Genomic DNA, 26,601 nt, shown 5'->3' with positions numbered 1-26,601 from the left:
TCTCTTCACTCCTCTCATTCTCTCTCGCCTCACTCCTCTCATTCTCTCTCCCCTCACTCCTCTCATTCTCTCTCTCCTCTCTCCTCTCATTCTCTCTCCTCTCTCCTTTCATTGTCTCTCCCCTCACTCCTCTCATTCTCTCCCCTCACTCCTCTGATTCTCTCCTCTCACTCCTCTCATTCTCTCTCCCCACACTCCTCTCATTTTCTCTCCCCTCACTCCTCTCATTCTCTACCCTCTCTCCTCTCATTCTCTCTCTCCTCACTCCTCTCATTCTCTCTCCCCTCATTCCTCTCATTCTCTCTCTCCTCACTCCTCTCATTCTCGCTCCCCTCACTCCTCTCATTCTCTCTCTCCTCTCTCCTCTCATTCTCTCTCCTCTCTCCTTTCATTCTCTCTCCCTCACTCCTCTCATTCTCTCTCCCCTCACTCCTCTCATTCTCTCTCCCCTCACTCCTCTCATTCTCTCCGCTCACTCCTTTCATTCTCTCTCCTCACTCCTCTCATTCTCTCTCTCCTCACTCCTCTCATTCTCTCTCCCCTCACTCCTCTCATTCTTTCCCCTCACTCCTCTCATTCTCTCCCCTCACTCCTCTCATTCTCTCCTCTCACTCCTCTTATTCTCTCTCTGCTCACTCCTCTCATTCTCTCCCCTCACTCCTTTCATTCTCTCTCTCCTCACACCTCTCATTCTCTCTCCACTCACTCCTCTCATTCTCTCTCTCCTCACTCCTCTCATTCTCTCTCCCCTCACTCCTCTCATTCTCTCTCCTCACTCCTTTCATTCTCTCTCCCCTCACTCCTCTCATTCTCTCCCCTCACTCCTCTCATTCTCTCTCTCCTCACTCCTCTCATTCTCTCTCCCCTCACTCCTCTCATTCTCTCTCCCCTCACTCCTCTCATTCTCTACCCTCTCTCCTCTCATTCTCTCTCTCCTCACTCCTCTCATTCTCTCTCCCCTCATTCCTCTCATTCTCTCTCTCCTCACTCCTCTCATTCTCGCTCCCCTCACTCCTCTCATTCTCTCTCTCCTCTCTCCTCTCATTCTCTCTCCTCTCTCCTTTCATTCACTCTCCCTCACTCCTCTCATTCTCTCTCCCCTCACACCTCTCATTCTCTATCTCCCTCACTCCTCTCATTCTCCCCCTCACTCCTCTCATTCTCTCTCCCTCACACCACTCATTCTCTCTCCCCTCACTCCTCTCATTCTCTCTCCCCTCACTCCTCTCATTCTCTCTCCTCACTCCTCTCATTCTCCCCATCTCACTCCTCTCATTCTCTCCCCTCACTCCTTTCATGCTCTCTCCTCACTCCTCTCATTCTCTCTCTCCTCACTCCTCTCATTCTCTCCTCTCACTCCTCTCATTCTCTCTCCCCTCACTCCTCTCATTCTCTCTCCACTCACTCCTCTCATTCTCTCTCTCCTCACTCCTCTCATTCTCTCTCCCCTCACTCCTCTCATTCTCTCTCCTCTCTCCTCTCATTCTCTCTCCCCTCACTCCTCTCATTCTCTCTCCCCTCACTCCTCTCATTCTCTCTCCTCACTCCTCTGATTCTCCCCATCTCACTCCTCTCATTCTCTCCGCTCACTCCTTTCATTCTCTCTCCTCACTCCTCTCATTCTCTCTCTCCTCACTCCTCTCATTCTCTCTCCCCTCACTCCTCTCATTCTTTCCCCTCACTCCTCTCATTCTCTCCCCTCACTCCTCTCATTCTCTCCTCTCACTCCTCTTATTCTCTCTCTGCTCACTCCTCTCATTCTCTCCCCTCACTCCTTTCATTCTCTCTCTCCTCACACCTCTCATTCTCTCTCCACTCACTCCTCTCATTCTCTCTCTCCTCACTCCTCTCATTCTCTCTCCTCTCTCCTTTCATTCTCTCTCCCCTCACTCCTCTCATTCTCTCCCCTCACTCCTCTCATTCTCTCTCCCCTCACTCCTCTCATTCTCTCTCCCCTCACTCCTCTCATTCTCTCTCCCCTCACTCCTCTCATTCTCTACCCTCACTCCTCTCATTCTCTCTCTCCTCACTCCTCTCATTCTCTCTCCCTTCATTCCTCTCATTCTCTCTCTCCTCACTCCTCTCATTCTCTCTCCCCTCACTCCTCTCATTCTCTCTCTCCTCACTCCTCTCATTCTCTCTCCTCTCTCCTCTCATTCTCTCTCCCCTCACTCCTCTCATTCTCTCCCCTCACTCCTCTCATTCTCTCTCACCTCACTCCTCTCATTCTCTCTCCCCTCACTCCTCTCATTCTCTCTCCCCTCACTCCTCTCATTCTCTACCCTCACTCCTCTCATTCTCTCTCTCCTCACTCCTCTCATTCTCTCTCCCCTCACTCCTCTCATTCTCTCTCGCCTCACTCACTCTCATTCTCTCTCCCCTCACTCACTCGCATTCTCTCTCTCCTCACTCCTCTCATTCTCTCTCCTCACACCTCTCATTCTCTCTCCCCTCACCCCTCTCATTCTCTCCCCTCACTCCTCTCATTCTCTCCCCTCACTCCTCTCATTCTCTCTCCCCTCACTCACTCTCATTCTCTCTCCCCTCACTCCTCTCATTCTCTCCCCTCACTCCTCTCATTCTCTCTCTCCTCACTCCTCTCATTCTCTCTCCCCTCACTCACTCTCATTCTCTCTCTCCTCACTCCTCTCATTCTCTCCCCTCACTCCTCTCATTCTCTCTCTCCTCACTCCTCTCATTCTCTCTCCTCTCTCCTTTCATTCTCTCTCCCTCACTCCTCTCATTCTCTCTCCTCACTCCTCTGATTCTCCCCATCTCACTCCTCTCATTCTCTCCGCTCACTCCTTTCATTCTCTCTCCTGACTCCTCTCATTCTCTCTCTCCTCACTCCTCTCATTCTCTCTCCCCTCACTCCTCTCATTCTTTCCCCTCACTCCTCTCATTCTCTCCCCGCACTCCTCTCATTCTCTCCTCTCACTCCTCTCATTCTCTCCCCTCACTCCTTTCATTCTCTCTCTCCTCACACCTCTCATTCTCTCTCCACTCACTCCTCTGATTCTCTCCTCTCACTCCTCTCATTCTCTCTCTCCTCACTCCTCTCATTCTCTCTCCCCTCATTCCTCTCATTCTCTCTCTCCTCACTCCTCTCATTCTCGCTCCCCTCACTCCTCTCATTCTCTCTCTCCTCTCTCCTCTCAGTCTCTCTCCTCTCTCCTTTCATTCTCTCTCCCTCACTCCTCTCATTCTCTCTCCCCTCACACCTCTCATTCTCTCTCTCCCTCACTCCTCTCATTCTCTCCCCCTCACTCCTCTCATTCTCTCTCCCTCACACCACTCATTCTCTCTCCACTCACTCCTCTCATTCTCTCTCCCTCACTCCTCTCATTCTCTCTCCCCTCACACCTCTCATTCTCTCTCTCCCTCACTCCTCTCATTCTCTCTCCCCTCACTCCTCTCATTCTCTCTCCCCTCACTCCTCTCATTCTCTCTCCTCACTCCTCTCATTCTCTCTCTCCTCACTCCTCTCATTCTCTCTCCCTCACTCCTCTCATTCTCTCTCCCCTCACTCCTCTCATTCTCTCCCCCTCACTCCTCTCATTCTCTCTCTCCTCACACCTCTCATTCTCTCTCCCCTCACACCTCTCATTCTCTCTCCCCTCACTCCTCTCATTCTCTCTCCCCTCACTCCTCTCATTCTCTCTCCCCTCACTCCTCTCATTCTCTCCCCTCACTCCTCTCATTCTCTCTCCCCTCACTCCTCTCATTCTCTCCCCTCACTCCTCTCATTCTCTCCCCTCACTCCTCTCATTCTCTCTCCACTCACTCCTCTCATTCTCTCTCTCCTCACTCCTCTCATTCTCTCTCCCCTCACTCCTCTCATTCTCTCTCCCCTCACTCCTCTCATTCTCTCTCCTCACTCCTCTCATTCTCCCCATCTCACTCCTCTCATTCTCTCCCCTCACTCGTTTCATTCTCTCTCTCATCACTCCTCTCATTCTCTCTCCCCTCACTCCTCTCATTCTCTCCCCTCACTCCTCTCATTCTCTCCCCTCACTCCTCTCATTCTCTCTCCTCACACCTCTCATTCTCTCTCCCCTCTCCCCTCTCATTCTCTCCCCTCACTCCTCTCATTCTCTCTCCCCTCACTCCTCTCATTCTCTCTCACCTCACTCTCATTCTCGCTCCCCTCACTTCTCTCCTCTCACTCCTCTCATTCTCTCTCCCCTCACTCCTCTCATTCTCTCTCCCTCACTCCTCTCATTCTCTCTCCCCTCACACCTCTCATTCTCTCTCTCTCTGACTCCTCTCTTTCTCTCTCCCCTCACTCCTCTCATTCTCTCTCCCATCACTCCTTTCATTCTCTCTCCTCACTCCTCTCATTCTCTCTCCCCTCACACCTCTCATTCTCTCTCCCCTCACTCCTCTCATTCTCTCTCCCCTCACTCCTCTCATTCTCTCCCCTCACTCCTCTCATTCTCTCCCCTCACTCCTCTCATTCTCTCCCCTCACTCCTCTCATTCTCTCTCCCCTCACTCCTCTCATTCTCTCTCCACTCACTCCTCTCATTCTCTCTCCCCTCACTCCTCTCATTCTCTCTCCCCTCACTCCTCTCATTCTCTCTCCCTCACTCCTCTCATTCTCTCTCCCCTCACACCTCTCATTCTCTCTCTCCCTGACTCCTCTCATTCTCTCTCCCCTCACTCCTCTCATTCTCTCTCCCATCACTCCTTTCATTCTCTCTCCTCACTCCTCTCATTCTCTCTCCCCTCACACCTCTAATTCTCTCTCCTATCACTCCTCTCATTCTCTCTCCCCTCACTCCTCTCATTCTCTCCCCCCTCACACCTCTCATTCTCTCTCTCCTCACACCTCTCATTCTCTTTCCCCTCACACCTCTCATTGTCTCTCCCCTCACTCCTCTTATTCTCTCCCCTTACTCCTCTCATTCTCTCCCCTCACTCCTCTCATTCTCTCCCCTCAGTCCTCTCCTTCTTTCTCCTCACTCCTCTCATTCTCTCTTCCCTCACTCCTCTCCTTCTGTCTCCTCTTACCTCTTATTCTCTCTCCCCTCACTCTCACTGCTGAACCAAAGCCCTTCTCTCTTCTCTCCTCCGTCTCCCCTCACTTGCTCTCAGTGCCCTCTCTCCCTCTCCCCTGTCCTGGATTACGTCTTTCCCTCAACAAATCGATTCCTGTTCCAAGCAAGCATTTGACTTTATTGATTATCAGGAGTTTAACTTTGTTATTTACACTTTTTTACTTTACTTTACAATTCCCAGCGAGAAAGACTGAGAAATATCGAGCGGATCTGCTTCTTACTGAGGAGGGTGAGTGACTTGGTGAAGAAGACATTCTGGGGGTGCTGGTGTATATGGATGCTGTGTGACCTGGTGCATTGGGGACGTATGTGGCATATCAAGGTATCATTAGCAACTCTGTACTGAGAAGGTTTTATCTAGCTCCTTAATGATGCATCCTGTCACCTATGACAGCTTTTCTTTCTCCGGTGTCCCCAGCCACCCGCCCTTGAGCAGTATCCATTTCTGCAGTTACCCTGATTCCATGCAGCTATTGAACAACAAACACCCTGATTCTTCCTTTTCCCAAAGCCTTTGGCTGAGGCAATATGGAGCAATCATAAAACTGCCCTAACGAGAGAAAGGGCAATGGAACACAGGCCAAGTGTTCAAACCAGTGTGTCTCAGATGCAGGATGATGTAGAATAATGCAGTCACAGGACAGACTCATAGAGCTACACAGATGGAAACAGGATGTAGATGATGTAGAGTAATAGTCACAGAACAGACTCATAGAGCTACACAGCATGGAATCAGGACCCTTGATCCATTGATCCGTTGATCCATAACTTTTGAATGTTATGGACTCAGTCCACTGAGTCTATGCTGGCTCCTATTGGCTCCATTCCCCCATTCTCTCCCCATATCCTCAGGTGCCCATCCACTTCCCATCTGGCTTTGATTGTTTTTGATATAGATTGCAAGTTCTTGATTATAACCTCACACCTTCCTGTAGCTCTTTCCCAAAAGTTTACATCTGCTCCCCCGGTCCTTGACCAACTTAGTTAAAAATATCTTCACTTTATCCAAGAGAGATATGATCTTGCACACCTCTTCCAAATCCACTGTCAGCCTTCTTTACTAAAGAGAATGTTCCCAGCATCTCTTGTTTTAAGTTTCTACTCCATAATCCATTGCAGGAAAACTTTTCTTCACTTATCTTGACCTTCACAAAGTGTTCACAAATTCCATTTGTGGTCTAACTAGTGTTTATACATTCTTACTTTGGTCCTCTGTGTCTGTTGCCTTTGACTTGCAATGTTGTGGAACCTGCAGATCTCATAGGGGACTGATCATCTGATCTGCTGAAGGACTCCAGAATCCTTACTTTCAGGGTCTCCGGTCTCCCTTTAGGAGGCTCCCAGGGTATCCAGTCTCCATTCAGGCTATTTCCGGTGTTGTGACAGACAAAAACCAAGCCACACCGAAGCCAAAAATAGGAAATATAAATGTCTTTTATAAAATGTCAAACTTGAGGGCAGAATACAGGGTTAATGGCAGGAATCTTAACAGTGTGGAGGAACACAGGGATCTTCAGGCACACATTTATAGAATCCTCAAAGTTGCCATGCAAGTTGATATGAAGCTCTATGGTGTGTTGGCCTTCATTAATTGGAGGATTGAGCTTAAGGCCCATAAGGTAATATTGCAGCTCCATAAAACTCTGGTTAGACCACTCCTGGAGTGTTCATTACTGGAAGATGTGGAAGCTGTAAAGAGGATATAGAGGAGATTTACCAGCAAAATGCCTGGAATAGAGAACATGTCTTATGAAGGTAGGTTGAGTGAGCTAAGACTTTTCTCTTCGGAGTGAAGGAGGATGGAGAGGTAACTTGATAGAGATGTATAAGATGTTAAGAGGCATAGATTGAGTGGACAAAGAGAGACTTCTTCCCAGGGTGGGAACAGCTAGTACAAGGGACTATAACTTAAAGGTGTTTGCAGTGAAGTATAGGGGAAATGTCAGAAGTAGTTTCTGTACACAGAGAGTGGTGGGTGTTTGGAGCATACTGCCAGTGTGATGGTAACGGCAGATACATTCGGGACAGTAAAGACACTCTTAGATAGGCACATAGATGAAAGAAAAATGGAAGTCTTTGTGGGAGGGAAGGGCTAGATTGTTTTGGAAGTAGGTTAAAAAGTTGGGACAACATTGTGGGTACTGTGGTGCTCTATATTCTATGTTCTTTCTTCTCACAGCAAACCTCCAATAGAGCATCCAGGAAAATCCAAGACAATCACTCTCCTGACACTTCTTCAACTCAAAGATAACAATAAACAATGAAATGCAGTTTCGAATGCTGTAATTCAGCGATTAACCATAACATTTTGAATATAGTTGGGAAAATTTACAGAATTCCATATTTAAAATAGTAGCACATCCCAACTAACAGAAGACCTTTGAAAATTCAATACTGGTGTCTGTTCCAAAAGCCAGACTCTGAAAATATGCCCATTTTTAATAAAAATGTAATTGAGGGATGGCTCCATGAATGTACTGTACAACTAACCAGAAGGTGAAGTGACAAAACAGACCTGTCCTGAACTGTGCCTTAAATGTCAGGGATACTCCTTTAACAATGTGTGAACTGCATGGTCATTCATCTATTGCTCTTCCCTGTAGAATCAAAATGTCCCTCCCACACCCACATAATTAGTTTCACTGGCCACAAAGTATCAGTTAGATGTTTAATTCTGTCCAGGTTTTATTTTCTGAAGACTGGTTCTCTTTTTAGTTAATCCATAATTATGCTCTCCTTAATGTCATAACTCCAGAATGATCCCAGACATCTAGTCTTCAGCCTCACTCTCAGCTACTCATGGATCTTCTGGCCTCCCTCTTGGCTGGTCCTGGATTCCCTGGCCTCCCTCAGCCAGTCTTAGGGTCTCCTGCCTCTCCTTCAGTAGCTCCCCGTGTCTCCCCTTGTTTCCTACTCACTGTTGCCATTTAATGCAGTTAATAGAAATAAATGCTTCTCTTCTGCAATTGTGTTTATTTTGTCTGCAAATGAGCCACGATTATCTAATGTTAACTCTGCAATTTATTAGGAGTTACTTATGAACCACTTTATGAATTCCAGAATGCCTCCTGATTAACTGTCTTACCACTTTCAAGGACTTATGCACAATCATACTCAGCTCTTTCTGTTCAGTGTACCATCCTGCTGTGCCAAAGTTGCTCCGACTGAAATAATGTTAATCCTTTATTACATCTTCCAACCCAATGCAACAAGGCCCCTCTCAGATGGTAACAAAGCCACTGGTAGCAAGGACTGTGCCAAGTTGAACAGGCTGCTACATTCTACTCCAATGTTGCTTCAGCTTTCATGTCTTGATAGAGATGTCTAAGATTATGAAAGGCATAGACAGAGTGGACAGTGGCACCTTTTTTTAAGTTCACAATGAAGAAAATCTGCAGATACTGGAAATCCAAGCCACACACACACAAAATGCTGGAGGAACTCAGCAGGCCAGGCAGCATCTATGGAAAAGAGTAAACAGTCAACGTTTCAGGCTGGGACCCTTCTTCAGGATGGGTGAAGGGTTTCGGCCTGAAACGGCGACTGTACTCTTTTCCGTAGATGGTGCCTGGCCTGCTGAATTCCTCCAGCATTTTGTGTGTGCATTCATCTAAGGTGAGCGGAGGAAAGATAAGGAGGATGTCAGAGGTAGGTTGGTTTTACACAGATTGTGGGGGCGAGGTGCCTGGAATGTACTGTCGTGGTTAGCAGTAGCAGCTGTTACAATAAGGACATTGAAAAGCACATGGATGTAAAAAAAGGGACTGTGTAGGAGGGAGTGGTTAGGTTGACCGTGGACTAGGTTTCTATAGGTCAGTACAACATCGTAGGCTGAAGGGCCTGTACAGTTCTATGTTCTAAAGTGAAGTGGGGGGAGAAGAGACAGAGAGCGAGGGGGAGAGGGGAGGGAGAGAGAAAAAAAGGCATAATGAATGAGCAGGAAAATAACTGATAGAAATAAAATGAAGAGCATAGAGAAAGTTGTGGAGAAGGAGAGAGTGACAGAAAATTGAGAAGGCAAAAGAGAAAGCAACAGAGAATAGTAACAGGTTTGTAACGCAGAGGGAAGCCATTGATTGAAACTCACACACGTCTGCAGTGGGTCCTTAGTCCTTCATTTCACAGCTCTTTATCACATATCCAACTCTGTTTAGATATGATCAGGGCTTTGCCTCCATCACTTGCTTGGACAATGTGCTTCAGATTTTTTTTTTTGATTCCCTCAAATGCAGAGGAGATAAAATCTTCCTGGTTTTTGATCCAACTGACAAGCAAACTATGCAATCTGAATTTTCTATTCAGTACCCTCATTCGTTTAAACACTTCAGTCAAGTCTCCCTTTAGTTTTTCATTCCCAAAAAATAACACAATGTAACTATTTTTTCTTCACAGCCACATTTTTCCAGTTCTGGCAACATCCTCATAAATCCTGCAGTGCAGTCATATCTCCCCTGTGACCATAACAGGAGGCACCACTCAACCTGCATTCTACACGCTGCTGTATCTGTTACTACAAACGGTGCACTTTGTAGACCTACACTTCACGGTGGCAGAGGCTTCGGCTCAGTACTGAGTGGAGTTTGTACGTTTTCTCTGTGACTTTGTGGGCTTCCCACATCCAAAAGATACGCTTGATAAGGTCATTGGCCTCTGTAAGTTGTCCATAGTGTGTAGGTGAGTGTTCATAAGAATGTACTCACTTACTGCCCGGTACACCGCAGTGTTTAGGACAGCAATGAAGGTCCTCGAACTCTGCTGGTGTCCATCATATCAGTCACTTCCTCTCAGTTTTCATTACTGTCAGTCATGCAAGTCCTGGTTGGGCACTTAGGAATTCCCTCACACACAGATGTAGAAGGATTCTTCATTGCTATATCTGTAACAGTTTGGTTGTACCGGTCAGGGTTGTCAGCCCTGAGCTGAACCCCCAAACCTGGAGCACTGGTGAACCACTCTTAGTCCGGCCTCTACCTTTTGACCTGTTTGGCATGGGTGACCCTATCAAGAGCTGAAATATAAAGCCCTGACTCCAGCCAACACAGTTCTCTGGGTCACTGAGGCACACAAGCCTCCAAACCACGACACAGTTGTGCTCCTTGTGAAGGTGCTGAGAATGTGGGGACAATAGAAATAGTATAAATGGATGGGTTGTGGTTAGTATGAACTCAGTGGGCTGAAAGGCCTGTTTCTGTGTTGTAGCACTGTGACTCTAGAAGCGGTGAGGCTTGAAGCAGGTGGGCAAGAATGAAGTGGAAAGGTGGGGCATAGGCATAATTGAAAGTAAGGGAGAAGGAGAGAGCAAACTCCCAGGAAAGGGCAGAAGGGAAAGTTTTGTTACTGACCTTTTGGTGTTAACGCTCTTTTATTTCTAACATAGCTGGTGCTACCAGAATATTCCATTCATGGCTTGTTCTGTATCATGTTCCTGTGTGCGCAAGAATGGCTGACGTTAGGTCTCAATATTCCCCTGCTCTTCTACAACCTTTGGAGGTAAGCTGAGACGTACTTTAATCAGCAAGGGAACAAGGGTTATGGGGAGAGGGCAGGACTCAAGGAGCTGACTGACTGACTCTTGTTTCTGTTTCTTACGGACTAAAGGCAAATACAAGGATGTCTTTTTGGAGTGTCACAATGTAAATATCATGGACTAATTAACTTCTGGTTGATAAACTAATTAGTTAAACTAAAACTTTGGGTTACTGGGTGACCTGGATTTGAGCAGGGACAGAAGGATTTGACTGTGAATCCAGCAGGTTTGGGGTTCCAGGGATGTAGTGATTCGGGAACCTTATCCAAGCAGGACAAAGTGCTTGCTACATTCTGGTACTGCATATGACATGAAGGAAGAGGCAGTATGGTCAGGGCATAGAAGCTGGTCTCTGCAGCCATGAACAGTCCTAGTGACTGTGTTGCCTGTTGCTGACAGGGTTAATTTATATCTCCTTGGGGCTGCAGTGGAACAGAACGGTGGCAGGAGAATCCAATTGTCATGATCCATTTATGAAGGTGGTATTTATTGGCAGATGTAACACTTGGAAGCAGTTTTGCTGGGAGATTTTGAAGAGATAGGGTCTAAACTAAGATCAAAACTCTATGATCTTGATATCATTACTAAGTTACGTGCAAGCTGAAATGCATGTTTGGAACAATGGTGTGGGAGAAGGGGGTTCAACTCATGGCATGTCAATACCAGTATTGAAAGAACAGAGAGCTGTTCTTTTGGAATGCCTTCCAAATAATGAGATAAGCAGGATGTGGACAAGAGTGGATGCTGTAGATCTTAAGAAAAAAATCAAGTTCAAAGAACAAAGTAGCAGTTTGGATAATAATAAGCAGCATGAGTCACAAAGGTATGAAAACCATTATAATAATGGTGTATCAATAAACAAAGTCAGTATATGGAAAATATAAAAGCTGAAAAGGTGAGAGATTGTATTTGAATGTATGGAGCTTTTGTAACAAAATTAAAACACCGATGGTGAAAAAAAATCACAAATGGGTTTGCTGGAATAGCTGTTTTGTGATTATATGGTGAACACGACTGAGGGTGAAATATTCCAGGGTCCTTGCTGAAAGAGAATGGCACCTGCTGATGTGTAATGGTGATGATGAACCTGATGATACAGGATGATAAGAGCAAGCAGAGGCAATGATCTTAGACCGAAGGACAGGGTTCAGAATCAGTAGGGGTGGAGATAAGAGATTATCAAGGGACAAAAATCACTGGTTAGAGTAGTTTACAGTGTGCTTAACAGCAAAAACATCTGCAGAGAGAATTGGTCATTAAGAAATTTATGTCAACAGTTACATCATAATCCACGGAGAGCTTAAACTTCATAGGTACTGAGAAAATCAAAATGAGAAAAAATTCTTGGAGATGATAGAACACATTTGGGGCAAGTTTCTGGTCCAACATATCATAGGGCAACGATTGCATCTATTGTAGACTTTATCTTGTAAAATGAGAAATGGCTGAGGCATTCAACAAGCATTATATTTATCTTCACCAGAGAAAGTGCAAAGTCTGAAGCAGAAATGGATAGAAATGAAGGGTCTAAAAATAATGAATGTCATTGCCAAGATAAGATTGCAGAAGTCAGGGGGACTAATACCAGAGGAAACAATATGACCTGAGAGTCTATACCCTCACAAAAGAGGAGAGTTGACCTTCCAAAATTCCACAGTTCAGCAGAAAAGTTCTTAAATAGCAGATCCGTCACTACTACTTAAAAGAAGGCATGGATAATATTGAAAATTATACACCACAGACATCTGTGTTTATTTGTATTCTAGAGTTCATCATGAAGGATGTGGTAACAGAGCGCTTTCAAAAAAAGTCTGGAACATAATTAGGCTAAGTCTTCATGGTTTTATGAAAATAACTTCCGGTTTTCCAAATCTGATTGAGTTCTTTTGTGAACGTAGGAAAAGGAGAAACAACATGTGTAGAATTTTCCTTAGCCATTTGATAAAATATAATCCGAAAGATTATTATATTAAATAGAGACATTTTGAGTTAGGGATAATACCAGCAGTGAAAGAGGACTGGTTAAAGGACAGTAAGCAGAATGGAGGAAGTAATGGATCTTTGTTTTAGATTGGCAGACTAATGGAATGCCACAAGCTCCCAGTTATTCATGGTGAATGAGGTATGTACAATATACTTTGTTCAGTGATGATCAAAAATACAGTGGTATGCAAAAGTTTAGGCATCCCTGGTCAAAATTTCTGTTACTGTGAATAGCTAAGCGAGTAAAAGATGACGTGATTTCCAAAAGGCATAAAGTTAAAGATGACACATTTCTTTAATATTTTAAGCAAGATTACTTTTTTACTTCCATCTTTTACAGTTTCAAAATAGCAAAAAAGGAAAAGGGCCTAAAGCAAAAATTTGGGCACCCTGCATGGTCAGTACTTAGTAACACCCCCTTTGGCAAGTATCACAGTTTGTAAATGCTTTCTGTAGCCAGCTAAGAGTCTTTCAATTCTTGTTTGGGGGATTTTCTCCCATCCTTCCTTGTAAAAGGCTTCTAGTTCTATGAGATTCTTGGGCTGTCTTGCATGCACTGCTCATTTGAGGTCTATCCACTGATTTTCGATGATGTTTAGGTCAGGGGACTGTGAGGGCCATGGCAAAACCTTCAGCTTGTGCCTCTTGAGGTAGTCCATTGTGGATTTTGAGGTGTGTTTAGGATCATTATCCTGTTGTAGAAGCCAACCTCTTTTCATCTTCTGCTTTTTTACAGACAGTGTGATGTTTGCTTCCAGAATTTGCTGGTATTTAATTGAATCCATTCTTCCCTCTACCAGTGAAATGTTCCCTGTGCCACTGGCTGCAACACAAGCACAAAGCATGATCGATCCACCCCCGTGCTTAACACTTGGAGAGGTGTTCTTTTCATGAAATTCTGCAGCCTTTTTTCTCCAAACATACCTTTGCTCATTGCAGCCAAAAAGTTCTATTTTAACTTAATCAGTCCACAGGACTTGTTTCCAAAATGCTTGTTTAGATGTTCCTTTGCAATCTTCTGACACTGAATTTTGTGGTGAGGATGCGGGAAAGGTTTTCTTCCGATGACCGTTCCATGAAGGTCATATTTGTGCAGGTGTCGCTGCACAGTAGAACAGTGCACCACCACTCCAGAGTCTGCTAAATCTTCCTGAAGGTCTTTTGCAGTCAGACGGGGGTTTTGATTTGCCTTCCTAGCAATCATACGAACGGTTCTCTCGGAAAGTTTTCTTGGTCTTCCAGACCTCATCTTGACCTCCACCATTCCTGATAACTGCCATTTCTTAATTACTTTACGAACTGAGGAAATGGCTACCTGAAAACAATTTGCTATCTTCTTATAGCCTTCTCCTGCTTTGTGGGCATCATTTATTTTAATTTTCAGAGTGCTATGCAGCTCCTTAAAGGAGCCCATGGCTGCTGATCGTTGGGACAAGGCTTGAGGAGTCAGGGTATTTATAAACTTTGAAATTTGCATCACCTGGCTTTTCCTAATGACGACTGTGAACAAGCCATAGCCCTAACAAGCTAATTAAGGTCTGAGACCTTGGTAAAAGTTATCTGAGAGCTCAAATCTCTTGGGGTGCCCAAACTTTTGCATAGTGCTCCTTTCCTTTTTTTCACTCTAAAATTGTACAAAACAAAAATAATACACTAATCTCGCTTAAAATGTTGAAAAGAATGTTTCATCTTTAACTTTATGACTTTTGGAGATCAGTTCACCTTCTACTCACTTAACTATTCACAGTAACAGAAATTTTGACCGGGGAGCCCAAACTTTTGCATGCCACTGTAAGTGGAGAATGATTTGGAATAAAGGGCTATATTCAGAATAAGTGAGCAGACAAGATTGTGTTAGAATGTAATGTGGAAAAGTGTGAGATTTGTCCATAAAACCATAAGATACAGTAGTAGAATTAGGCCATTTGGCCCATCGAGTCTGCTGTGCCATTTCATCATGGCTGATCCATTTCCTTCTTAGCCTCAATCTCCTGCCTTCTCCCTGTATCCTTTCATGCCCTAACTAATCAAGAAACTATCAACCTCTGCCTTAAATATACCCAATGGCTTGGCCTCCACAGCCACCTGCGGGAATGAACTCCATAGGTTCACCACTCTTGGCTGAAGAAATTCCTCCATCCCCATTCTAAAAGGATGCCCCGCTAATCTGAAGCTGTGCCCTCTGGACTTAGGTTCTCCCACCAAAGGTAACAGCTTCTCCACATCCACTCTATCGAGGCTTTTCAACATTCAGTACATTTCAATGAGATCCCCCCTCATTCTTCTAAGTTCCAGTGAGTACAGGCCCAGAGCTATCAAATGCTCCTAATATGATAAGTCTTTCAATTATTTTTGTGAACCTCCTTTGAACCCTCTCCAATAAGGGACACAAAACTGCTCACAATACTCCAAGTGAAGAAAAAGCATTTCAAGATGTATGTTGTATACATTTCTCTGACATTAAATGTACCTTTGAAATCTTTGAAAGTGAGGCCTCACCAATGCCTTATAAAGCCTCAACATTACATCCTTGCATTTATATTCTAGTCCTCTTGAAATGAAAGCTAACATTGCATTTGACTTCCTCACTACTGACCCAACCTGTAAATTAACTTCTTGGGAATCCTGCATGAAGACTCCCAAGTCCCTTTGCACCACAGACTTTTGAATTTTCTTCCCATTTAAAAAATAGTCTATGCTTTTATTTCTTCTACCAAAGTGTATGATCATTCACTTCCAGCTACTGTATTCCATCTGCCACTTCCTTGCCCCTCTCCCATTCTAAGTCTTTCTGCGCCTTTCTGCTTCCTCAGCTCCAGCTATCTTCATATCATCTGCAAACTTGGCCATAAAGCCATCAATTCCATCATCCACAAACAAAATAAAATATGCAGATGCTGGAAGTCAAAGGAATACGCACAAAATGCTGGAGGAGCTCAGCAGGCCAGGCAGCATCAATGGGAAAGAGTAAACAGTCGACATTTTGGGCTGAGAACCTTCATCGGGGTCCATAATCCAAGTCATTGACATATAACCTAAAAAGAAGTGGTCCCAACACAGACTCCTATGGAACACCACTGGTCACTGGCAGCCAACCAGAAAAGGCTCCCTTTATTCCTACTCTTTCCCTCCTGCCAATCAACACTTCTTTATCCATGCTAATATCTTCAATCTAATACTGTGTGTAATGTATCTATTTCTTTTAGGCAATGACCACCGCCCCCCCCCCCCGGCCAGCAACCCAGCAATATGTATTGATCTGTTGTCTGCACGTGTGCTGTTGTCTATGCATGTGCATTGCGCTCTCGCTCTCTCTCTCTCTCTCGCTGTGATGTGAATACACCAGTTAAAGCCATCTCCCACATCCATGCTTTTATTTAATTGATATGTAGTTGTGCAGAGACATAACAAATTGGCGACAAGTATGAACCTGAGTGTCAGAAAATATCACGAACTGCACTGACAGTTACGGGACGAAACAAGAGTTAAACAGCACGAGAAGGCTGTCACAGACGCTAACAATGGAATACGTGAGTAACAGTGAAAGATGATTTGAATTTCAAGTGAAAATAATGTGGCAATAGCTTCAGTCAGGAAAGCTGATGAATTTGATTGCTCTAATGAAGCTTCGGAGTCATATATCAAAAGGGTTGAACTGCATTGTAACACGAATAATGTGAAAGAGCAAAAGAAAGCCCTTAGACTTCTTAATAGGCTCAAGAACACACAATCTCCTGTGCAAACTAGTAAGCCCTGAAAAGCCAGCAAGCAAGACATTTGACGAAATTGTTAGTTTTACAAAATTACTTGAGCCCTAAATTGCTGGTAATAGCTAAGAGATTTAGATTTTACAAAAGGAACCAGTCAAAAGGTGAAAGCAGTTTTGAATACATTGCTGAACTGTGCAAACTTTCCTAGTACTGTGACTTCAGAAATGGACTTTTTGATGCATTAAGGGATAGGCTTGTACGTGGCATGCACAGTCAAAGTACTCAAAAGAGGCTACTGAAAAAAGAGACCTAACCTTAAAATGGGCATTGACCATTGCAATATTGTTAGAGACTGCAGCAAAGGAGGAAAAGGAGGTTAGAATGTGAAATGCACGAAATGCTCTAAATGGTACTAAAAGCAAAAAATATCAATGTGGCAAATCCTCCCACTTTGACTGTTGGTTCAAAGAAAAAGTCTACAGAAAGTGTCACAGATAAGGTCACATAGAGAGAATGTGCTAGGCAGACAAAAATCCAACTGAGTGAAAAGTCTCGAACACAAATCTAAGCAAATGAATAAAATTACTGAATGTAAAACAGAATCAGACAACACAGAGTCTAACAAAGGTGAATGGTCATTCCTAAAACTGCACAATATAACTGAAGCAGATCATAAAATCAGCTGGATCGCAATAGATGTTTCTGGAGTAAAACAGAAAATGGAGCTGGATACAGGGCAACTTTGTCCATAATTCCAGAGGCTGCCTACAACAGACTGTTTTCTAAGATACCACTAGAGAAGACCTCAGTGATGGTAAAGACTTACACAAACGAAAAAGTGTCTCCCAAAGGCAAATTGAAAGTGAATGTGATGTATGGAGGCCAAACACAATAGTTAGAGCTTTATGCACTAAAAAATGGGGGGCCAGCACTTCTCGGACATGAAAGGTTGTTGAGAAAAATCAAACTAGACTGGCACTCAATCAAAGTTCTCAGTGTGACATCAACAGGCAACAGCAGCCCAAATGGTAGCACTAACCAAAGGCTGGCACAGCTGCTTAATGATAATGAGAAGGTGTTTGAAGATGGGGTTGGTAAACTCAAAGGCATGAAAGCCAGAATTGAATTCAATGAAGCAGCAACGCCAAGATTCCATGAAATGTGTCCAGTGCTTTACGCACTACATCGTAAAGTGGGATGCTGAATTGCAGAGCCTGGAGGCAATTGGAATTTTCTTCAAGGTCGAGAGGAGCAATTAGGCCACGCCCATTGTCTCAGTAATCAAGAAAAGGAAGGCCGGAGATGTTCACATATGTGGGGATTTCAAGGTGAGCATTAACCCATCAACCCTGTGCTATGTATTGTGCAGTGTCCCTTGGCATGTATAGAAGACATTTTTGCATCTTTGGCAGGCAGGAAGAGGTTTTCAAAGATTTACTTGTTACAAGCATGTCTGCAATAGGCGATTGAGGAGTCAAGCAGGAAGTTCCTCACAATCAACATACACAAGGGACTGTTCCAGTATAATTGTCTTGTCTTTAGCGTCATATCAGCTCCAGCAATTTGACAAAGAGCAATGGGCTAAGTAATCCAAGATATTCCAGGAACACAATGTTACCTTGATGACATTATTGTGACTGGTAAGAATGATGAAGGGCACTTGGTAAAGTGCTGACCAGGCTGAGCGAGCATGGTCTATGCACAAACGGAGAGAGAAATGTGGGTTTTTCAAGAATGAAATATCATATTGTGATCATGTCATTGAGAAGCTTGGCTTACCTAAGTCACAAGAGAAGACTGAAGCAGTGCTACAGGCACCCAAAACAGAAAATGTGACACAACTCAGGTCATACTATGGCCTTTTAAACTACTACCTCTGGTTTCTCCCAAACATTGCTACAGTGCTGCACCCATTGAACACACTGTTGCAGACAGGAGCACAGTAGGAATAGTCAAAAAGATGTGAAAAAGTGTTCAAGGAAACAAAGAGACTAATAACATCCGATGAACTGCTCACCCATTATGACCTATCCCTGCCTATCAGGCTGGTGTGTGATGCGTCCCCTTATGAAAGATGGATCTGAATGCCTGATTGTGTTTGCTTCAAGATCATTTACAAGAGGAATCCTAATTCCCTTGGCACCTCTGATGTTTGAACCTTCTCCCCATTTAGATAATAATCTGCACTATTGTTCCTTTTACCAAAATGTATTATCATACATTTCCCAACACTGTATTCCATCTGCCATTTTTTTGCCTATTCTTCTAATTTGTCTAAGTCCTGCTGCAATTGCATTGCTTCTCTCAGCACTACCCACCCCTCCACCTATCTTCGTATCATCTGCAAACTTTGCCACAAAGCCATCAATTCCACTATCCAAATCATTGACATACAATGTGAAAAGTAGCGGTTCTAATACTAAACCCTAAGGAACACCATTAGTCACTGGCAGCCAACCAGAACAGAACTTTCTTTCAGAACCCTGGAGAGCAGACATCTGGGTCAGGTGACTTATCTACCTTCAGACCTTAGTTTCCCAAGCACCTTCTCTCTAGTAATGGCAACTTCACTCACTTCTGCCCCCTGATACTCTCAAACCTGCTGTATACTCCTAGTGTCTTCCACTGTGAATACAGATGTAAAATACTTATTAAGTTCATCCACCATTTCCTTATCCCACATTACTACCTCTCCAGCATCATTTTCCAGTGGTCCAATATCTACTCTTGCCTTTCTTTTACACTTTATATATCTGGAGAAACTTTTGGTATCATCTTTAATATTAATATCCCAGAAACTCCAGCCGTTGCTGACCTGCTGTCATCCCTGCTAGTGTTCCCTTCCAATCAACTCAGGCCAGTTCCGTACAGTTCTGTAGTTCCTTTTAGTCCACTGAAATATCGATGCATCTGACTTTAGATTCTCCCTCTCAAATTGCAGGGTAAAGTCTATCATATTATGATCACTGCTTCCTAAGGGTTGCATTACCTTGCTCTCTAATCAATTCTGGTTCTTTGCACAATACCCAGTCCAAAATAGCTGTTTCCCTACTGAGCCCAACCATGAGCTGCTCTAAAAATCTACCTCATAGGCATTTTATAAATTACCCCTCTTGGGATCCAGCACTAACCTGATTTTCCCAATCTACCTGCATATTGAAATCCTCCATGACTATCATAACATGTCCTTTTGACAAGCCTTTTTTTAAATCTCCCATTGTAATTTGTAGACCACATCTTTGCAACAGTTTGGAGGTCTGTATATAACTCCCTCCACGAAAAGAATATCTAATGAGGATGTCATGAACAGAGCAAGCACAAAAAGAGAAATAATGTATGAGATTATGAAAAGGCAACATAACTTCATTGGACATGTGATTAGGAAAGAGGAGTTAGAATGCACGGTAATTATGGGAAAGATTGAAGGGAAGAAAGCAAGTGGAAGGCAAAGACAAATGATGATGGAGACAGCAGCCAGAGAACTGGAAATGAATACCAATGATCCACTTGACCCGAAACAGGAGTGTGTGGGCCATGGCAGTCAAAGCTCAAACGGGGCATGGCATCTGATGATGATGATGATGATATAACTCCCATCAGGGTCTTTAGGTAGGAAGAATAGGAAAGCAAAGTACTTTAAATGATAAGAAACCATTAATTGCTAGAGTTTGGAGCAATTTTGGTGGCTGGTTCATGGAGCACAAATTAACCAAAGAGGTACAGCAGGTGTTGGTCTTTATTACAGGAAGGTTTGAGGACAAAAATAAGAAAACCATGCTGCAAATTTTCTATTCAAAGCCATGACCAATGAAGAAAAGCATGCCAAATGCCTTTGTCATCACCCTGTTCATCCAGCTGTGGTTCCAGCACCAATCCCCACAGCATGTCGCTGTTCACAGGTCTCCAATCTGAAAGAAAAATCCTCTGACTCCTACCAACTGACAAGCTTATCTTAGATCCTATGTAATCTAATCTTCCAGACCACACTATCCTGTAGCACCTTGTCAAAAACATTACTGAAGTCCATGTAGACAATGGTTACCACCCTGCCATCATCAATCCCCTTGGTTGCCTCCTCGAAACGTTTATGAGACACAATTTCTCATGGATAAAGTCATGCTGACTATCTCTAATCTGTCCTTGCCTTTACAAATGCAAGTAAATTCTGTTTCTCAGAATTTTCTCCATTAACTTCCCAACACAGACATTAGGCTTACTGGCCTGTCCTTGTAGCCCTTCTTAAATAAAGGCAAGTCCTGCAGTCTTCCAGTACCTCACCTATGGCTAATGATGATGCGGATATCTTTGAGACACAAGACTGCAGATGCTGGAATCTGGAATAACTCACAATGCTGTAAGTATTCAGTGGTCAGGCAGCATCTATGGAGGGAAATAGATAGTATTTTTTTGGATTGAGGTCGTTCATCTGGACTGTTTCCCAGGATAAAGTGTTGGTTCTTTAGGATTGAGGTAAAGAAAAACTTAGTTTTGGAGTGGATTGTAAATCTTTGAATTCTGAATTTCAGAGATCTGTGGATACTCAATCATTAAGGTCCATAGGTTTTGCACATGAATGGAATGGAAGGTAGAATTGATTGGATGGAAGGGTAGGCTTAACATGCTTTATTATGATTCTCTTGCAACTCCCATCTCCATATTTACATATTCCACCCTTGCATTGCAGAAGAATCCTAAGCCAAAGGAGAATTGAAGAGAGGGGAACCAAGATGTTATTGAATTGGGTATTGCGGCGGTGAGGATGGTGATGGGAATGGGCAAGACTTAAAGAAGGAATTTCAGATATAAAGCCTATCAGATATTCCTGTCCTTTGTGTGTTGCAGATACTTTCACAGCCCTGCAGAGAGCAACGAATTAATGTATGATCCAGCAACAGTGATGAATGATGAAACTCTCAACTACTGTCAGAAGGAAGCCTGGTGCAAGATGTCCTTCTACCTGATGTCCTTTTTCTACTACCTTTACTGGTAAAGCATGTCTCCCTGACGAAGAACTGAGTTTTGATCAGGGTTTACTTGTAAAACAACACCACCAGGTGGTTGGTGGGGTGGGGAAAGGGGGGTGGTAAAAGGGCTCAACAGCTACACAATCATGCAGCACAAAACAGTCCTTTGGACCATTAAGTCTACACTGTTCCATCTACACTAATCCTATTTTTATGCATGTGATTCACAGCCTTCTATGCCTTGGTGATTCAAGTGTTCATATAGATAATTATTAAATATTGTGAGAATTTCTGCTTAAGCAATCCCCATATTCCAATTTCCAACCACACTTTGGGTGAAAAACTCTTCCTCAGGTCTCCTACAATTACCCTAAACCTATGTTCTCTAACTTTAGACCCCACAATTATTGGGAAAACATTTTCTATTATCTATCCTGTCTATGCCCATCATAGAGTTGTATGAGGCCAGGTCCCTATCAGCTTCCTCCACTCCAGGGAAAATCAACTCTATTTTAGGGAGCACCCATCACCCTTGCTGAATTTCTTCAGTCTAATCAAGTCCTTCCTGTAGATTGCTGACCAGAATTGTACATAATACTGCAGCTATGATCTGTCCAATGTCTTATAAAGTGATACCATAGCTTTTTTTCTCCATACTGTGTTGTACATAGAGTCACAGAGTTCATAGAGTCAAGGTGTATTACAGCACAGAAAAAGGCCCTTTGGCTCATCTAGTCCATCTCCACGTTGACCTGATCTGCCTGGTCACATCTACCTGTGTCTGGACTATGTCTCTTTAAACCCCTCCCATCCATGACCCACCTGATTTTCTCTTGGTTTTCAGCCCATTTTCCCATCTGGTCCAGATCCAGCTGCATGCTTTGCTGGCCTTCCCTAATATCCATTACACCCCCAATCTTGGTGTCATCTGCAAACTTGCTGACCCAGTTTACTAAGTTATCATCCAGATTATTGATATAGATGACAAACAACAACGGACCCAGCACCAACCCCTGCGGCACGCCCCCAGTGTGGCCTCCAGTCAGAGAAGCAGCCATCTTCTGTCACCCTCTGGCTTCTCCCACAAAGCCAATGTTGAATTAACATTGCTCCTCCAAGAAAATATGCATCACCTCACACTAATCAGGATTAAAATCCACCTATCATTGTCCTGCCTAATTTATCAGCTGGTTTTTATGGATCTATGCAGATAAATGCCCAATGGATGATTCCTCTCATGAGAGGGTCCTGAACAAGAGGGTATGGGCTCAGAATAAGGGGGCACCTATTTAAGACAAAGATAAAGAGGAATTTCTTTTCTCATGAAATTGCGAATTTTTGGAACTCTTTGCCATGGAGAACTGTGGGGGAAGATTCCACATATGTATGTTTAAAGCTCAGGCGAATAGATCTCTAATCAGAGAGGGTTATAATGAAAGGGCAGGAAAGTGACTTGAGTATCAGATCACCTGTGGCCTTACTGTATGGCAGAGCTGGCTAGAGAGGGAAATGGCCTCTACCTGTTCCCAATTCTAATGATATTAAGAGGAGGAACATCACAAACAGATATGGCTACTGTAAGGTTTAATAAGTTGGCTTCATGGTTTCTGTTGCTATTTGTAGACAGTGAATGTAATGTAATATATTCTCTTCCCACCCGGAATCCATCTAGGCAACTCCTCCATCGTCAGAGTCAAGTCATTATAGTGCAGAAATACTTTGTAAATAGGTGTCAGATGTCGTGTGACCTCTGACTTGTACCTGAAGAATCTGAGAGTAGTGTGTGAGGTTTTCCGGTTTGCTGACAACTGATGGGAAATTCAGACCTCAGTTATATACCGTGGGAGCAGTTGTCAAGCCTCAACACTGTATTTATGTGGCAAGGTTGGCAACTGTGTGACCAAGAAAGGCTCTGTTTAATAAGAAAAGAACAAGCCTTAACTCTGCTTTTAAAGTTGTATTTAGAAGTAAATATAAGAATGGCATTTTAATTTGTAATTTAAGAGTAGTGGATTAATCTTTGTTTTGAGAGACAAATTAACCTTTAAGTATTTTTGTTAATTAGTGAAGCAATAATGCTATAGACTGGTGTAATTATTTATGTAGTAGCTGAGCTTTATATTTAGCAAGAAATTAATTAGGGAGAGGGGTAAGCCACTTGGCCCATTAAGCCTGCTCCTTCATTTAATAAGATTAGGCCTGATGTGATTGCAACATCATTTCCACCAGATTCCTTCCTTCTAGTGATAAGTTTTCATCTTGCTGCATATCAATACTCTACCTATCTCTGCCTTAAAATATTCAAAAGCTCTATTCCCATCATGCTTTGAGGACGACGTGCCTGGTTCATTTTAATGCCTGACATGGGTTCACCCAGGAAACTTAAGAGAGGCTACACAAGTTGGAAATCTGGAGCAACACACACAAAATGCTGAATGAAGTCAGCAGGTCAGGCAGCATCTCTAGAGGGAAATGAACAGTTGGTGCTTCTCCTTCTGAGTTTCTCCAGCATTTTATGTGTGTTGCCCATGATTTCACTTAGAAATGATCTCCCATATGATCTGATTTCTAGTTACGTTCTGGTCTGCTGTTAATAGGTGAGCACTGGCTGCAAACTGACTCCCGAGTTTCTTGCAGTACTGATGGTTGTCTATACATCTAAACTCCCTCAGTAGCTTCACAACATTTGGTGGTGTTTGCTCTGTATGAAGACAAGCACTCTTTTGGGTCTTTTAAACAAACAGAATGGGGAAAAAGTAAGGGATTACAACAATGTGAATCATAAGTATTTACATGCATGATTTTGAAAAAAGTGGAAGTGAGATTCAGTATGATAGATATCCAAGTCAAGGTAGTGTGTGACCTGGAGGTGATGCTGTTCCCAGAGCCACAGCTCTTGTCCTTTTTTTGTTGGGGGGAGAGGCGATGATAGAAAGGTTTGGAAGGAGCTGTTGAATGGAGGAATTTCTGCAATGCATCTTGTAGGATAACTCTCCACAACCATGGTGCACTAGTGCTGGTTGGGAGGAGTTGTTAGATAAGTGAATGAGAAGAAAGAAAAAGGTTGAGCTTATTTGGCTAGTTGATGGAGTGGACTGGATACTCTGACTTACCAGCTGTTGGGTTGAATGGGGTGCTTTCTTGCTATGTAATTCCATGTAAATGTGAACATGAGTTGAGGTTCACTAGTGGATTTTCTTTTTCTCCCACAGTATGATTGACACGCTGGTCAGCAACTAACCAGGAGGACATGGTGGTGGCGACTGAAACAGACCCTGAGAGACTGACATGGCGGAGATACTGAATTCAATCCTTGCCACATTTGCACAAAACCTTGGAGCAACCATTTGAAATTAGCCCTTTGTTCCTGCCCTTCCCACACCAAACTATGAGATAGTGGATCAGAATCAGCTCTTTACTCCCAACCGCTTTTATACTAAACAATGAGGCCAAGAGTCTGAAATGCCTCCTCATCTCCTGCCCCTTGGAACCAAACCATGTGGCTAAACTTCAGAATCATCCCTTCACCCCCAACTTCTCTTACAACAAACCATGGACAGAGGGTGAGAATTGTGTGTTCAATGCCAACGGCTGCCATTAGAAGGTACATTTACCATGCTGGTACTGTACAGGATTAAATTCCTGAACTAAATGCAGCTTCCTTATAAAAGAAGGACAAACACATTGTTTGCAAATCTTTAAAGGTGAAAACGTCCATCTGTTTCTTCCATATATCCATTGATATCCACTGGGACCCCTCTTACCAAGGGAACTATATACTAGGACAACTTTCACTGAGGCAGGAACTACCAGGACCACCTTCACTGAGGGTGCTATCCTTCTGGATCCCATTCAGTGAAGGGGAAATCCATCCAGACCTCTAATCCCAACCCTAACCACCCTCACCACGTCACAATGAGAAAATTCATTAAACAACTCAACCTAAACTGCTCCAAGCTGAACACAACGCCGTTCCTATGGTCAACACCGAATGAATCTGTTCTATTTTCAAACTAACTGCACTTACCATTACAGTTTCTTAATACCATTCTATAAAGATTCCTGACATCCACATTTAGAATATATTCAATCCTGTGGGAAACCAAGGTGATTTTTGTACTGTTTTAGATAGTAGTATTTATCCAGGCTTACGCCTGTGGGGGAATATGAGGAAACTGTAATAATGTTTAGATGTAATTTGGCGCATTCATTGGCCTATACCACACTAACACCTTTAAGAGACAAACACACATTTGTTGGCTACGTCTGATGGAGCCTACGGAAGTAAGACTGAAATAATGGTCTCTTTAATATTTCTTGTACGGGATACTTGTAATATACTCTGATAATAAACAGTGCATCAAGGAGATTTGTTTGTGACTGAATGTTTGGTGATCTCTAAGCTGTGTAAACTTGTGATTTGACTCAAAGTGTCAATCAGGCAGGATTAAACTAATAGTTTGACTTCTATTATTATCTTCTTTGTCATTAATTACAACCACCTTCGTATTCCTCAATAACCTTCTCTTCATCAGAAGATCTGAGGTGGGTCTGTTCCCTGATTACAGTGTCTGTCCCAAGCACATTTCTTCAGAAAATCAAGCATGTGGCAGGAATTGGACAACATTCAAGCTTTATTGGGTATATGGCAAGTAACATTTGCACTACAGAAATGTCAAGTAATGATCTACCCGCACTTAACATTTTTGGAATTACTATCCCAAGCCCCCACAAACAACTTCTTTGGTGCCAACAATGACCAGGAATTCCATGGATGCAGGAATTGGACAAGTGATGGTAAATCTGTAGGGAATGGCTCTCTTCCTGACCCTCAAACATCACCAAGCTAAGGAGAAGGCTGGGACAGCACGTAGGGTTTGGGATAAGCAAAGTCACAGAATCACTGACTGAGAAAAGTTATGCAGACAAATGTTATTTGGGCCATTGTGTGTAAATTGGTTAAAAAAAAACTAGTTAGCCTATTCCCATTTTCCAGCATTAGGTCTGCAATTTGCAATTGTCTCTGGTGATATACTAAGTCGCCTCAAAACCCTAATTAAGTATAAACACTGTTGTGCCTTCTTTGTAATTCCATAAATATGTTGGGTCTAGGATAGATCTTCAAAGATGATCTTTGAAGATCTATCACCCAGGAACGTGAAATTGCTCACCTTTTCCACTGCTGACCCCCCCCCCCCATGTGGTCTGATGTGTTTTTTTGCTCGACATCCTCTTCCTGAATTCCACAATCAATTCCTTGGTTTTACTGAGGTTGAGTGCAAGGTTGTTGTTATTACATCACTCAAACCACTGACCTATCTCACTCCTGTACGTCTCCTCTTCACCATCTGAATTTCT

At 43.4% G+C, this 26,601-nt stretch overlaps 1 protein-coding gene across 3 annotated transcripts in view; it reads left to right on the top strand.

The window, feature by feature from the left end:
* cnih3 (cornichon family AMPA receptor auxiliary protein 3) overlaps positions 1–25,679 on the top strand; it is a 112,133-nt gene extending 86,454 nt beyond the window's left edge. For 2 of the 3 annotated variants that reach the window (XM_063072404.1, XM_063072414.1), the window contains exons 3-6: positions 5,241–5,288; positions 10,437–10,549; positions 21,122–21,265; positions 24,456–25,679. In XM_063072404.1, the coding sequence (XP_062928474.1) occupies positions 5,241–5,288; positions 10,437–10,549; positions 21,122–21,265; positions 24,456–24,483 (333 nt within the window). In that variant the 3' untranslated portion in view covers positions 24,484–25,679. Of the gene's footprint in view, positions 1–5,240; positions 5,382–10,436; positions 10,550–21,121; positions 21,266–24,455 lie in introns of all 3 variants that reach the window. The other variant, XM_063072396.1, reaches the window with a different exon arrangement.
* Positions 25,680–26,601: the final 922 nt, after the last annotated feature.

This window comes from Mobula hypostoma, chromosome 2, assembly GCF_963921235.1.
Source record: "Mobula hypostoma chromosome 2, sMobHyp1.1, whole genome shotgun sequence".
Classification (NCBI taxonomy): domain Eukaryota; kingdom Metazoa; phylum Chordata; class Chondrichthyes; order Myliobatiformes; family Myliobatidae; genus Mobula; species Mobula hypostoma.
This window is presented reverse-complemented; position numbering and strand designations above follow the sequence as displayed.